Source organism: Panthera tigris, chromosome B3 (genome assembly GCF_018350195.1).
Source record: "Panthera tigris isolate Pti1 chromosome B3, P.tigris_Pti1_mat1.1, whole genome shotgun sequence".
Lineage (NCBI taxonomy): Eukaryota > Metazoa > Chordata > Mammalia > Carnivora > Felidae > Panthera > Panthera tigris.
Window position 1 is genome coordinate 132,009,337 of NC_056665.1, and position 16,330 is coordinate 132,025,666.

General features: G+C 47.0%; 1 protein-coding gene across 10 annotated transcripts in view; it reads right to left on the reverse strand.

Moving 5' to 3' along the window:
* The window catches only part of FOXN3 (forkhead box N3), a 392,452-nt gene that overhangs the window by 107,405 nt on the left and 268,717 nt on the right, over positions 1 to 16,330 (reverse strand). For all 10 annotated transcript variants that reach the window (XM_042990324.1, XM_042990323.1, XM_042990331.1 and 7 more), the window contains one exon: positions 2,472 to 2,536. In XM_042990324.1, coding sequence (XP_042846258.1) covers positions 2,472 to 2,536 — 65 coding nt within the window. The remainder of the gene's footprint in view (positions 1 to 2,471; positions 2,537 to 16,330) is intronic.

Consider the following 16,330-nt stretch of genomic DNA (forward strand, 5'->3'; position numbering starts at 1 on the left):
AGGGAGACACAGAATCTGAAGCAGGCTCCAGACTCTGACTTATCAGCACAGAGCTCGATGTGGGGCTCGAACTCAGGAACCGCGAGATCATGACCTGAGCCAAAGTCGGCTGCTTAACCAACTGAGTCACCCAGGTGCTCCTTCTACTTGATTTTAAACTAAACATTCCACTGGCATCACTGGGCAGCTCTGTTCTTTATATACCCATATTTTTATTGTAAAACGTTCACTCATGGGCATGAGCGATTTCTTGATGAACCATACCCCACCAAAGGACTACAAAAATATTAATTAGGGAGAACACGCACATAGTTTGAAAAATCTTAGCAACAATAAAAGTGTCTCCAGAACTCCATATATAGATAGAGCAAATATAATACACAGCAAAGAAATATCGCAGGAAAAACTTAACAAATCCTTGCCTACCCTCTCAAACTCCAACCAAGAGTCTTCTGATTTTCACATGTACAAAAAAACAAAACAAAAACAAAAAAGGAGGGCTGCATGGAATTGGATGCAGACTGAATAAGCATCTGAAATCTGTAATAATGTAATTCTCAACACTTAGAATAATTAGAATTTTAAACCCTATCTAGAAGAGGAAAAATGTCCACACCCATGAGATAGGATCTCAGGTGAAATCACTCAACTTCAGAATCTCATTGATGTTTTCTTCATGTCTCTGCCCAACAGAAACAACCAAAAACTAATATCCTAAGAGCGAATCTTAATATGAAACTTAATGAGTAAAAATCCTACAAGAAAATGTGCTCGCCAAGTAAAATCCCTCTCCTGAAAATAATCCAAACACGAATGATATTCGTATTATTGTTGTAGATCTGGAGGAAAAATAAACATGCACATAACTTTGAAACTCACTTGAAAAAAATTCCCAAAGGCTCATCATAATTGGTTTCCATTTTTGCTATCTGAAGGGAGAACAGATTTTTTTTAATTATGTATTAATCTTTGAGAGTAGAGGGAGTTCCCTTTTTTCCTTAAATATTAAAGGTATCTATAACAGTCATTAAAATTAGGATTAGTCAAAACTTCCCACCTAAATTTCGCCCGTACCAAGCAAAAAGGCAAGGAAATCCTTCAGTTCCTGATTTCACAGGCTATTAAAAAGCAGTATGCAATTGCATGGCCTATAAAACAACAACACAAATGTGATGGCATCTCTTTGAGCTACTCTGGAAACCTGAATATAAATGTCCCTTTTCTCAGCCACAATTATATTCTACTCCTTCACATGCCTGGCCAGCCCTCGGCATGTACTTTTAAGGAAAAGAGGCTAACCAGCTCTAAACCAACGGAAAGGTGTGGAATATTCTGTACAAGCCCAGCCCAGTTCTAAAGCTCTTGGTATGACCAGATTCATCTGCTTTTGGCCAGCCATGCCTCTCTGACCCTTACCCGGCCCGACGAGGTGAATGGGGACAGGAAACTGGGAGGGCCCTGGGAGCCCACTGATTCCAGCTTACTTGCACAGCAGACATCTCTAACAGGGATAACCCAGCATTATCCAGAAGGCATCTTATGGCTACTTTTAATTCTTTTTTTTGAATGTTTATTTATTTTTGAGAGACAGAGCACAAGCAGGGGAGGGGCAGAGAAAGAGGGAGACACAGAATCTGAAGCAGCCTCCAGGCTCTGAGCTGTCAGCACAGAGCCCGATGCGTGGCTCGAACTCAGGAACCACGAGATCATGACCTGAGCCGAAGTTGGAGGCTTAACTGACTAAGCCACTCAGGCGCCCCTCTTCTGGCTACTTTTAACCATTTATTCTTCAACTTTATTTGGCCGTTTCAAAAGAAACTTAATAGCAAAAGTAGAGATGAACGGCAGCTGGAATTCTTTGAGCACGCTGGGGAGGACTGACGGCAAAGCAGCGAAGGGTGGGCTGGACAACAGGAAGGATGTCCCCCTGCAAAGGACAGTCGTCGGGACAGGAGAGGGGTGGCTCACCTCCGAGCCTCGGAACAAACCACAGGCAACCAACCTTCCAGGCACATGTGGATGTTAGGGGACAGCAAGGAACGAGTGGAACCACCACAATAACCAAAGTGCCAGAACCCCCCCAAACATTCCTCGTTGACCCAAGCACTGAAAACACATAACAGGGTTTTTGTTTTGTTTTGTTCCGTTTTGTTTTTAACCAGCTCCGTTTATGCTACTGTCATATCCTGACTGCCACATGATTCCAGTTTCACCAAAGCAAGCCGGACGCTTCTGGAATATGACCAGCGGTGACAAACCAAAGAACCAGTCCCAGATTCGGAATAACAATTCATAGCAACCAGGAGACGTGAGCAGGAAGAAATAAAGAGACTGGACAAAGAGCCCCAACGCACAGCAGTCACACTTCTTCAGACAGTGCCCGCTCCTTAAGAAGACAGCGCTCTCCCACCTGCTACCCAGCGCAAGGGCGTAGAGCGAGGGGGTGGGGAGGGCCGCTCCTAGACACCTACCTTGCAGAAGGGCTCCATTTCTCTTGAAGAAGGTACTGCCCGGCCAGATGGGTGGACCTGATGTGCTGAAACACAAGAGAAACCAGTGTGAGCATGGGCTCATTTACACTCGGAACAACCACCTCTCCAAATGTATCACTTAGAAGTCATGCTTTCCCACTGATGCATTATTTACACCCTCACCCTCTGGAAATACATCTTTAATTTTTTTTTAAAACATTTATTCGTTGCCCCCCCCACCTTTTTTTTTTTTTTTTTTTTTGAGAGAGACAGAGCATGAGCTGAGACTGGACAGGGAGAGAGAGGGAAACAGAATCCGAAGCAGGCTCCGGGCTCTAAGCTGTCAACACAGAGCCCGACACAAGGCTCGAACCCATGAACTGTGAGATCATGACTTGAGCCGAAGTCGGATGCTTAACTGACCGAGCCACCCAGGCGCCCCATGGAAATGCATCTTTAAAAACCGTGAGGTTTGGGTAGCACCCGGGTGGCTCATTCAGTTGAGCATCTGACCTCAGCCCAGGTCATGATCTTGTGGGTCACGAGTTCGAGCCCGGCACTGGGCTCGCTGCTGGCTGCCTGTCAGTGCAGAGTCCACTTCAGATCCTCTGTCCCCTTCTCCGGACCCCTTCCCTGCCCCCTTGCACTCTCCCAAAAATGAACAGATGTTTAAAAAAATAAAATCAAATAGGGGTGCCTGGGTGGCTCAGTCGGTTAAGCATCCGACTTCGGCTCAGGTCACGATCTCGCGGTCCGGGAGTTCGAGCCCCGCGTCGGGCTCTGTGCTGACTGCTCAGAGCCTGGAGCCTGTTTCAGATTCTGTGTCTCCCTCTCTCTCTGACCCTCCCCCGTTCATGCTCTGTCTCTCCCTATCTCAAAAATAAATAAACGTTAAAAAAAATAAATAAATAATAAATTAAAAAAAAAAACCCCATGAGGTTTCAGTTGAATGGGCTTCGTATTTCACAGGGCAGAACCTGTCTGCGTGGGTATCCCAGTTACCGTCCTGACCCTTCTCCCTCTTGGGCACTGAAATCACTTGCGGGTAAACGACACGGCAAATTCACACAGTTCGACGTCACAACTTGTAACTTCAGAATGGTTGCTAATTTACTCCTAATTTTATGAATTTACGTGGCAGAGAACTTCTATCTGTGTCTGCCGGGACGAAGTGGGTTTTCTATCACTTCCTAGTGGCACCTGCCTGTGAGAAATGTGACCTTGCCTTCCTCGGACTTTATCCTCACCAAATCCTTAACATTACAGAAAGAGCTGTGATGGCCTCCCTCCCTCCCCCATCCCCTTGTTTCGTATCCTGTTTTCAATTTCTTGGCTTACAGTGTTGCACTCCGTAGCCTATAAAACATTTTGTAGATGTGCTACCGCCCACAGTCTGGTAAGAGGAGAGGCAAGAAAATAAGGAAGATCAGTATATACAAAGACACTTTACTACGTTTATAGATGAGCGTTTTCACGGTTTTAAGACACCCAGGGAGAAACTTTAGAATCAAGCCAGTCTTAGTAAAATATCCTTAGAGTGGGAAGTAGGTTATTCTAAATCAAGGATCGGTTTAGATTAATGTTAGAAAGCACTTAGTCAAAAACGTTCCTACACCCAACGCAGGAGGCAGTATAAATTACCTTCACTAAAATAGTCCACACCACGTGATACTGGTTAATGCGCTGCGGATCACAGCACAAAAGGGAGAAGTTGGTCTGGTAACAGATTTTTAAGTTCAGTGGACATGTGCACACATAGTAAGACATCTGAGGGGCTATGTAATGAACACTTTACCAATCAGCCAGGGTCTCTGGTACTAACAGGATGGCAATCAATACTGTTAACAAGGAGCAACCCCAGTGACACATTCTGTTGACCAAAATTTCATTACCAGAGACGTCACAGCACAGCAGGTATAGGGACACGTTACGTGATTGGTGAGGGGCGGAGAGGGAGGCAGAAAAGTGCTACAGCACATAAAAACACGGTTAAACATCAAAATAATGTCAAACGTGCCGGAAAACACGCACTTACGAACCCTGACGTAAGGGTTTTGTTTTGCTTGGGGTTGACTATACTCAAGAGTAGGAAGCAAGATTAATGCACCGAACCTATGGCTTTTCCGGCAGCCCTCTAAGCTCTGGCCGTTGTGGCCTCTGGATGGCCAGGCTGACACATAGGACACCAGATCTGGCGGGGTCTCAGGGCTGCAGGATCATGGCAAGCTGATTTCTCTTTCGTCTGATTCCTGTCCTATTTTGTGGCGGCCTTTAAGGCTCAAAGATGCACGAAAAATAACGTGCATTAAAACGCTCAAGATTATCTTTTAGCAACTCCAGCCAGCTCCTTGGAATTTTACCATCTTATTTTTACAAGAAAGCAGGAAACAGCAAGCTGGCTGTTGCCGATCCTGAATCACCTGACTTCTAAAGATATTTAAAAACTGAGGACTTCATTATAGAGGAGCTGGTGCTTTGAGAGCATTCAGTAATTGAGTATTACCGCAGGAGCCTGAATATCCAGCTTACTTCCACCCAAATCTCCTCTTTATCCTGACCTTGATTTGGCGGAAAACTGACTAGACGCCAGGAATGGAGTAAATGTGGGGAACCGAGGTCGCGTAAATCCAGTGGTTTAAGATAAGGAAAATTCTCTGTATGATAGAAATCTACTCAGCAATTTCTACAGCATCCTTTTAATGTACCTAAGTCACTGATCACTCTTCTGGTAGTTTTGCACCACTGCCCACGTAATCAGTACTCCAGGCGTGGAGAGAGATTTGGGACTGGCCCACCCACCTGCTCTTACCTGGCTCCCACTGTCAGTGATGAATTCACCTATGGTCTCTTTCTAGCTCAAGTAAAGCTGGTTCCTGTCATGTTAATTGCGAAGCGTTAGAGCTCACTAGCCAGAGAATCTACAGGCTTCTTTTGGATGGTCCCTCAGAGAGAGAGAGAGAGAGAGAGAGAGGCAAACCCTAAGAGACTTTTAACTATAGAGAATACCCTGAGGGTTGAAGGAGGGAGATGGGTTGGAGAGGGGCTAGATGGGTGATGTGTCTTAAGGAGGGCACTTGTCGTGACGAGCACTGGGGTTTACACGTAAGTGATGAATCGCTAAATTCTACCCCTGAAACTAATATTACGTATAACTATATGTTAACTGGAATTTAAATGAAAACTTGAAACAAACAAACGTACAAACAAAAACAATCTCAAGGCAAAATTCCAGGCTAGAAAAAGCAATCGGGCTCACCGCATGTGAGAGACAGACACGTGGGCTCGTAATTAGCAGACACCACAACGCGGGGTCCACCAATGTCTCATTTCAATAACGCTCCAGCAAAATTCCATGACCTTCAGCACTACACGACAAACCCACTTGCGACAAAGGAAACTGACCAACAGGTGAAGAGGGCATTGTCTGCCAGAAAGGCAGCGTGTGACCTGGCATTTGAGCACATTGATCCGGATGGTCATTAAGATCAGAGCTGAGCCAGCAAAAATCCCAAGGGAGGGATGATACCATCTTGAACAGCAGACCCAGCGGCTGCTGAGTCTTAGCCCTCAGGAAGTGCTGTACAATCGAAGCTGCATTACTTTGAACTCCCCAGGGGACACCGTGGGTTAACAGGTTGTACAGCCCTAAGGTGGCTCTTGGCATAATGATGCGATCTGGCATGGGTTTTCCCTCCTCTCGTGAGCCTCCATCGCCGTGAGACCCAGACAACTGTAACTAATCAAGACCCACACACTGGTCTGGACTTTCTGTGAGGGTAATGAAAAGCAAATGAAGAAAAGTACTTTTTTCTAAGAACTCAGCTACCAAATGTGAACTGTTGGTCCGTAAAAGAGAGAACAGGATACCATCACCACCACAAGAGGATACTACACCTTGAGGTGAACCTCAAGGATATCATACTAATGAAACAAGCCAGACACACAGGGACAAATACTGTACTAGACTACAGTGGTCAAATTCATAGAGACAGAAAGCTGAACGCAGGCTTCCAGGGGCTGAGGGGAAGCAAAGGTCAAGAATTGTTTAATGGCGCGGGGGGGTGGGGGGGGAGGCCCTGGGTGGCTCAGTTGGTTGGGCAACCCGCTTCAACTCGGGTCATGATCTCATGGTCTGTGGGTTCGAGCCCCGCGTCGGGCTCTGTGCTGACAGCTCGGAGCCTGGAGCCTGCTTCGGATTCTGTGTCTCCTCTCTCTGCCCATCCCCCACTTGTGCTCCGTCTCTCTCTGTCTCTAAACGAATGAATGAATGAATGAATGAATGAATGTATCTTGGGCGCCTGGGTGGCTCAGTAGGTTGAGCATCCAACTTCAGCTTAGGTCATGATCTCACGGTTTGTGAGTTCAAGCCCCGCGTCGGGCTCTGTGCTGACAGCTCAGAGCCTGGAGCCTGCTTCAGATTCTGTCTCCCTCTCTCTTCTCCTCCCTGCCTTGTGTTCTATCAAAAATACATGAAATCCAAAAATTTTTTTCAAAAAAAGAATCGTTTAATGGGCATACAATTGCAGTGCTCTAAGCTGAATGAAAGGAATTCTAGAGATTGGTTACACAACATCAATGTACTTAACGCTACTGTGCACTGAAAAAAACAGTTAAGATGGTAATATTTAATGTTTTATATATATATATTAATACAGTTAAACTTTTTAAACCTAAAATGACAGAGAGAGAGCCAACGAGTGAAGGAAGAAGTGCAAGATAGACACCAGAAGAAAGAACTCAAAGTCTAAAGGGTTTTAGGCGGCGAAGGACCAACCTATGTGCTGTGTCTGTGGAGGAACAGGTAGCAGCCCTGCTAGAAAGGTCCACAGCACACTAAAAAGCAGAAAACCCAAACTAAGGACAAGGCAACGGATATAGTGAGACCAGCCTGTCCGGATCTAGTATTTACAGAGGCCAGAGCCTGCCCAATACTTGGAGGCAAGTGAACAGCCTCCAGTCATATTCTTAGCACCGGAATCAAAATGTGAAGGCCATCCCTTTGGACGTGTGACGTCTACCACCAGACTGTGTTTACCCAGAAATCAAACACTGGAAGCACTTGCAATAATGGGGAAATCCCCCCCACCCCCTCCAACCCCATACTTGAAAGTCTAGTGTTTTATCTCTAACTGTAGGCTCATTACCAGGAAATAACAGAAAAACAAATGTGACCTATAACACATATGACCACAAACTCCTTGGGTGAAAGACGCCAGTCACTGAAGTTCGGGATGAAGAAATCAGAGCAGGCTGGACAGAAACACACGTAAGAAGGGATCAAGTTTCGTAAAGTATCGCTCACAATTTGAGAAGCACCACTAAAGCGCATAGACGAACGTTCAGAATTCTCGGGAACACTCTTGATACTTTTATAACCTTCCAGATAAAACAGGGCATGAGGGCGTTCAAAGGGATCTCAGTGGCTGCCTGGTTCCATCCAGTGTGGTGGGGACAGCACAAGATCTGGACTCAGGAGTCTGTGCAAAACAGAGCCTGAACGCCGCCTTTCAACTTGGCCAAGTCTCAACTCCATGCCCGCAACCTGGAGGCAATGACAGCACGTAGTGTCGGGGAATGAAACGCAACAACGGATGCTCAGTACGCTGCAAGAATCCCAGCGGTGATCCTGACGACCCACGATTAGGTTCGGAGAACTGAAGTGACGTGCTCGGTGCCACCACTTCCCCTCCGTCTCGCGCACTTTCCCAGTTTGGCTCTTCATTCCTGGAACAGATGAGGCAGCCACACCTTCATCTTCCTCTTTCCTTTCTGGATGCTTAGCTCATTGCAAATGTTCCTCAGCCCCAAGTAGCCACCAACAGTTTCTAAAACTCAATAGGTTGTGAGAAGCAGCTTCGGAGATGCCACCTACTCTAAATAAAGCAAGCTGAAATAAAAAGAGAACTCTGCACCGAAACTTGCGCAGACCCAAACTGACAAGTGCGGCCGCCACAGTGACCTTCCCGGGTCAGGTGGACACAGACCAGCACTGGCCAAGTTTCGGGAAGGCATTTCTGAAACACTTAGACAAAAACGATCCGTGACCACAAAAGCTACAACGGAGAGCATGGCAAGATCACCCTGAGGGCAAAATACGGACCACGGGAAGAAACGCAGTCGCTTTGTTACCTTAGCCAAGTGTGAAAACTAGAGACGCATCCTGCCTCCAACTGGATCATGTCACAAAGAGTTCTTGGGTGCCCATCACAGCCAAGGCCCTGGATGTGCTGGGGGTTGAAATGGCCATGAGAACCGGACAGAGGGGCCTGGAGTAAGAGCGATGGTCAATGTTTCAAAACGGTCCACCCAGCACACTGTGAAGTTTAAGGCTTCCCTCCTTGGACATGTCTGAGAACCTCCCCAGGGAGGGAGAACCGCTGTGGACCTCCCCAGGGTTTCTTCACTTTGCTCTGACATCTGGGGCGGGAGAGCTCTTTGTCATGGGGGCTTGTCCTGTGCATTTTGGGATCTTCGGCAGCCTCCCCGGTCTCGACCCAGTAGATACCAGTAGCAACCCTTCCCCTGTGGTAACAACTATAGTTACCTCCGGATGCTGCCACCACTGGGATATCAAACTGCCTCCAGGTGAGGACCACCGGCTTGGTGGTCAGCAACCCAGTTAGGCTGGCCCCAATCTTCTCCCACTTGCCAAATCCCAGACCTCCCTCTCCACACCTCCATCAGGCAATGTCACCTCCTCTTTTCTAAAACCAAAGCCATTTTGCATAAGCTCACTCAGGCTCCGTTATTTCTACCTGTGTCTGTACCTTCTTCCTTGCAAAGTGGCATCCTACTGGCCTCTTTTCCTCTAGAACCTATCCTCCCTCTACTACTCCACAAGGAGTGGCGACTCCTTGTCTCCACTCACCTCCCCCTTCTGAGGGCTAGTAACTTCTTATCGCACCCATCATCAAACTTCAGCTAGTATCCAGACTCTCTCCTCAGCTGTCATAGCTCTGCCATGCGCTAACAAAGCCCCCAAGCTGGCATGCGTGCCCAGCCTTGACCCCAGCACATCGCTGTCTCCAAGGACTGGCCACACTCCTCTCACATCGAGCAAAGGGCCCTTGATGGCATGACAGCCTCCCCCCACTCCTCCATGAGCTCACAAGAGAAGCCTGCCTTTATTTTCCTGATTACATAAACTCTATGACTTTTGACATTACCTATTTAATTACTTAGACATTATCCCTTTAAAATCCTTTCCAATTTTAATCTCAAACACCCTTCTGGCCTGGTTCTCCTCATCCCACTCTCCTTACTCTATGTCCCGTGAGCTCTGTCCAGCCTGGACCCCATAATTATGGGCATTCCAAGAACGTTAGCCCTCTCTCTTTTCTCCTCCTCTTTCTTTCCTAGAAGAGTTCATGGACCCATGGAAAATCTAGCTTTTCCAATTCTGCATCTCCAGCTGACCTTCTCTCCAGACCGTGGAACGTTATCTCTGGCTGTGCCCTGACTTGACCCTTGGCTGTCACCCCACCGATCGCGTAAACGGAGGGTTGGGCTTTCCGCCTCTGCCTCCTTGGTCGTCCCCATGGGCACTTCCACACTGCCCTGGGTTTCTCATGTTTCTGTGAGTCCTCTAGGGCCGCCATAACAAAATACCACAGATGAGTGGCTTAAACAACAGAAATTTCTTGTCTCACAATTCTGGAGGTTCGGAGTCCACGGTCAATGTTGGTTCCTTCTAAGGGCTATAAGCGAGAATCTGTTCCATGCCTCTCCCTGAGTTTCCGCAGGTTGACGGCAATCTTTGGCATTCCTTGGCTTATATATGCACCGCCCTGTCTCTCCTTTCGTGTTTACATGGCATTCTCTGAGTGTGTGCTCATCTGTGTCCAAATTTCCCCCTTTTCATATTCGCTTAGGGGTCCATCTACTTCAGTATGACCCCATCTTCACTAGTTGCTTCTGCAATGGCCTTATTTCCAAATAAGGTCATATTCTAATGTATTACTGTTAGGACATCAACATAGAACGGGAGGGGGTGGTAGACGACTCAACCCACAACAGTGTCCATGGCTATGGCTGGCTCTCTTTCCCCATGGTACACTCACTGCCTGCAACACTGAGACACCTGCTGGGTGTCTGAGCTGACACCTATCCAATGTTTACAATGTAACTCAGCATTCCTCACAAAAACGAAAAAAAATTTTTCATCCTTTGGTGATCACCTGTAACATGCTCAAGTTCAAAATTCTGGAGTGTCCAACACCTTCCTCTCCCATACTGTCACCCACTGCTGCCAACCCTTTCCTTGCAAGGTCTCTTGTGTTTCTGCTCTACTGGGTCAAACCACATGCAGGTGTTCTCACTAGTGCCCCAACAACACCCCCCCCAATCCCAGGCCGCCCTGTCTAACACCTTAGCAGCCTTCTCCAGGCACAGCGTCTTCATGTGCTCTGCCCTTGCTGTGCTGACTGCTCCTCAGGAGGCCCTCGGGAGGTGTCCAACGGTGGGGGTGGGGGAATGGGTGCCTAGTGAGGTCCTGCTCCAATGTCAACAAAGCGTGTGATTTTTCATGTGTCTTATATACTGACTTTCCACAGAATTTCTCACTTGAAGAGTTTGGTGATTACAAAAGTGTGTGAAAACCAGTCGCTTGCAGGGCAGAATCAAGGCCAATAGGTTCTCTGCCGGTCAGAAGCCTTGATCTTCCCCAGCGTGTTCCCCCTGTTCCCCAGTATGCCACCTGAGCAGGTTTCCAGAAGACACATGGACCCCATATACTTCCAAGGCCCGTTCAAGCCAATTCTGTTTCCCCCTGCCTGAAATGTCCTCTTCCTGTGTTCTCCCCTCTTGTTCAGGTCCAAATCTGTCCTTTATGGCTCAACTCAAATCACAGATCCCAGGGAGAATGTTCCTGGTCACTGCCACCCTGGGACCTCTCCCCTACTCTGAACTGGTCTAGTAATTACCGCCCGTACAGCCAATTGGGAATTGATCATATTCTGCCGTATTTTCTGATCTGATGTCTTTTTACACCTTTAATTCACTTTCCATAGGTCTGTGTCTTGACTTCCAAAGAGCAGAAACCCCATGTGGGCAGAGACTGAAGGTCACTTCCCTCCTCGAATGTGGCCAAGTTTGATGTATACAGAACATGGGTGTCATTATTCTACTTGGTGAATTTTATAAAACAACAGAAATGCTACTGTCGGTCATAAAAGAGAATTACTTCAAACACTAAGGATTTTTAAAAAATCTCTTATGGACACAATTAAGTCTCTTACCAAGGAACTAGCCTGTATAGTAACATTTTTTCCTTCACCATCATCAGCTCAGATAAAAACTTAAAAATCTTTAAAAATGGAAACAAAATTAAAAATCTCATCACTGACGGTAAGTAATAGGTTAGGTAATTTAGATTACTCTTTTCTGTGATTTCTTGATTACTTAGGAATATATAAATAACTAGATAAGTACATGTATATTTCTGATAATATGGAGTGCATGTTTGAGTATACTGGAGAAATACTGCTTGAAACCCCAGCTACAATTTCAGATGCATACAGCTCATGATACATTTCATGAACAGATGCAAAGGTGTTTATCATTATCTCCGCGCTACACAGTTTCTAATTTTACATATGAAAACCAAGGCATCATTCAGCATAAAGTACATTATTTGCATGATATATTTGCATTTGTAAAACACCCACATTTACTTTTACTGCTTAATGGGCCTGGTTAAAATGGGCCACTCTATATAAATGGAGCACACTGGTTCCCAACTCAATGGTGCTGATAAGAAAACAACTCCTTTTAGATGCAAATGAACCTACTAATCACAATTAACATGGTGGAGTTGAGGAAGGCTGAGCAGCTGTTCAAAGAGCTACAAGTCTAGGGCCAGTTTGGTTCTAGCTCAATCTTTGGAGCAGCTTGGGACTTCCCAGGAGACATCTGCCAGGGCGGCCAATGGGATACACTCTGCTTTCTAAAAGTGGATGGATGGGAGATAGCCAATAGCTCCCCAGTCTGGGCCACCTGTGCAGGTGTGGCCCACCCAGCCTATCGTAGCATTAACTCAAACTTGCCCGTGGGGCCAGATTTTAACTAATCTGGTTCAAAGGACATAAACTGAGCAGAAGGGAGGAAGACTACATTTGCAAAACTCGCAGAGGAAAGGCAAGACGCGCGCGCACACACACACAGGAAGAGGTAAATAACTGAAATATTCCCTTAAAACGGTGCAGTCACTATGGAAAACAATATGGAGGTTCCTCAAAAAATTACCATAGGATCCAGTAGTTCCTCTTCTGGACGTACACAAAATAAGAACTGAAAGCAAGAACTCAAAAGAGATCATTGTGCACCCTTGTTTATAGTGGCACTATTCACAATAGGCAAAAAATGGAAGCCACCCAAATGTCTACAAACGGCGGAAGGGACAAAGATCATGGTATATACACACGGCGGGACCCAGCCTTAGAAGAAGGACATTTTGACACATGCGTGACACAGGTGAACCGTGAGGACATTAACCTAAGGGAAATACACCAGTCGCAATATGACAAGGACTGTAGGATCCCACTCAGATGAGGTACCTAGAGTAGTCAAAATCCTAAAGGACAGAAAGTAGAATGGTGGTTGCCAGAGTGAGACTGGGGAGCTGCTGTTTGAATGGGTACAGAGTTTCAGCCTGGGAAGATGAAAAAGTTCTGGAGATCAGTGGTGGTGATGGTTGTACAACAAATGAATGTACCGAACTGCACTGAACCAAGTGGTTAAGGGGCAGGGCACCTGGGTGGCTCAGTCGGTTAAGCGTCTGACTTTTGGTTTCTTCTCAGGTCATGATTCCAGGGTCGTGGAATCAAGCCCTACATTAGGCTCTGCTCTGAGCGTGGAGCCTGCTTGGGATTCTCTCTCTCCCTCTTGCTCTGCCCACTCCCCCAAATGGTTAAGATGATAAACTTGTATTATATGCGTTTTGCTACAATGTTAAAATAAATAATAGATAGGTAGATAGATAGATAATAAAATAAGCAGACACTGCCTAGTGACTAGTAGATACTATGGGGCAGGTGGTGCTGCTCTGCTCTACTGTCCCAAGGTTCTCAAAATGGGGTTGGGGTTGCCCACCCTTTCTCATGTGTCCGTTCATTGAATAAACATGCTTTTGACACCTGCTATGGGGACGTGGTAGTCTAGAAACCATCCTGTCCTCCAAGAGGCAGGGACACGGATGGGAAAATAGACAAAGGATTCAGGGTTGTACAGAGGATGACACACAGCCCTGGACACATAGCTGTGAGACCACTGACCTTGGGTCCCCCGATTACTATGCCATGAATGAAACTAGATAATAGAGCCTCTTGTTGGACAGGAACCATCAATAATCTTCTCTCTTCCATGAGGACTAACTGGATCTGACCCTCATCTGTCTCTTCCTGGAGGTCTGACAGCACTGTCTGGGACACATGGACTTCAGTACCAACCGTCTCGCTGTTTCTGCACCTGCCTTCCCCGGGGACAGTGCAGATCCTCCAAAGGTCTCATCCCCTGAGCTGGACACTCAACATACAGCCTGGTCCCCAGTGCTCCATAAACACTGATGACCATCACAGCCCCAGGAATAGTCGCTTAGTATACTGTTGGGTGCGTTCCGGGGGGTGGAGGGTGGGGTTGAAATCTAGAGGATTCCTCATGGACTTTCCCAGTCTTGGTACTGCTGCCCCATGAATATAGACACCAGGCCCCCTCAAGGAGCAGCTTGCCTGCTGATGGCAGTTCTTTAAGATGGAATGGCAAAGGGGGCTCAGGGACAGCTCCCAGCCTTGCCCTCCGGACGTGCAGGGCTGGAGGGGCTCCGTGACTGACGACATCCAGCTCTTCTCTCCTCTCTCCCCTGCAGTGGTCCTGTGGAGGTCTCGACCGGGTACCAGGAACCCGGTTGAACATGTGGAACCAACTGGAGACTTGAGACAGAATCAGTGTAGCTGGAGACAAGTGACAGTAGGGAAATCTTTACGTAAGAATTGACTCCTTTAACAGGAAATGCCTCTTAAGTGAAAACATCGTTTCGCCGTGAACTCAGCGGCAAGCGTCCTACACATCCCTCAGTCATCTCCCGTAACCCAGAGGCAGGAAGGGTGGCTCATGTCCGTATCTTCTGTCCCAGGACGGCAGCATCGTTTTGAGGCCATGACATACAACCACACATCTCCCAATGCAGATAAGGCTAATAACGTTACCTCCCATTATTCTGTCAAATGGATACAACTTTCAGAGAAAAACCTCCCTGATAGAGACTAAAGTCATTATGATCTATTCATCATCATTCAGGCTTGTAGAGATCACGAGATGTGGATCCAAGGTTGAATCCAAGTTTTTGATACAGTCTGATTCCTGGTACTTTCTGCAATGCTGAATACCGGTCACAGATGGGAAACTGACCTATTTTGGGGAAAACTGTGATTTACCTTGATTATTCATTTCCTCCCCACGAGAGCCAGTCCCATCCCACGCCCTACCGCAAAGACGACAGACACAAATGCTGATTTAGGAGAGCTCGTGACACGGAGCTGGATACCTCTGCCTGAATGTTACACCAAGGGTATCAACATCCAGGCACTCAAACAGACGCTGAAGGTGCACGTAACAGCACAGAAGTTCATTTCTTAGGAAATGTTTTCCCTACAGTATATTGGATCTATTTGTGGTTGACTGTGAAGTGACACAACGCCAATCTCCATTTCCAAATAGTAACCTCTCTTGTCCGCCAAGGCAACAATGTTATGATTGGCATCAGCACCTGAAATATGTCTTTGTCCTGATATTTGCAACTGAGCGTAAAGATCTGACCGCCCCCTCAAAGATGTTCCCTCCACTCCTTCCTCACGTGGGCTTCCTGGTCACCTTCCCTACCACCTGTACCAAAGTCACTGCTTGCTTGTGACTCTCTCCTGTTCTCAAACGTGGTGTCCTCGCGTGTACCCTGAGCCCTGCTCAGGCAAACCACGTAAGTGGTTGGACATCCAACTCCACCGGTCCTCCTTCCACATCACTGGGCCAGGGCCTATGCAACTGACTCGTATAACTGTCCTGAAACCGAATGCGCGTTTGATTCTTCTAGAAAACTTACAGAAACACTCATTCCATGCCTTAGAGGAAAATGAAGCAAATAATGCTGCAAAGCTTCTTTGCAGTACATTAAATTCAGAGAAAACCCGAGTTTCAAAAAAGCAATGTTACATCTTGGCCCTAAGTTATAGATACGGGAGATTGTATAGATATGGGAGGCTGCACTCAGCAAAATCTGGTAGTATGTGGGGACTTTTCAGAGCATTCCTTCCCTGCACAAACATTACGAGTAGCTTCGTGCGAGGTTTCTTTTGTTTGTTTTGCTTTGTTTTGTTCTGCACTTCCCTCTTCTTTGGATTTCCATGGCATAGAAAATTTAATTGAAGCTTTAAACATATTCAGGAAAACCTTAGCTTCCTGAAACCTCGGGGAGAACTCGACTCCCACGCACACATGGTGCTTCCTGGTGCCTGGGCATTACACTCACCTTTGAGTGTCCACTGACCGCACTTCAGGCCTGGGGCGCACACCCTCCTTGTTGGGCCTAGCTGGCCCGAGAGCTCCAGAAGGACACGGGCCATCCACCCAACTTGCCGGGAGAGCTCAGCACTCAATCAGGCTTGGAAAGGTCTTCCCAGTGTGCTATTTCTGTACCTTTTACCTGCCCCTCTTCAAAGGCAAGGCCCAACAGAGTGACATGGCATCCAGGGTGGGCCTGAGGTCCCAGCCCTCCCCTCTCCCGGGTGACAGTTTCTGCTCAGGGCATGCTTAACCATGTGAACTGCGACCGCTTCGCTTCGTGTATCTGCAAATGCACAAGCTTTCACTGG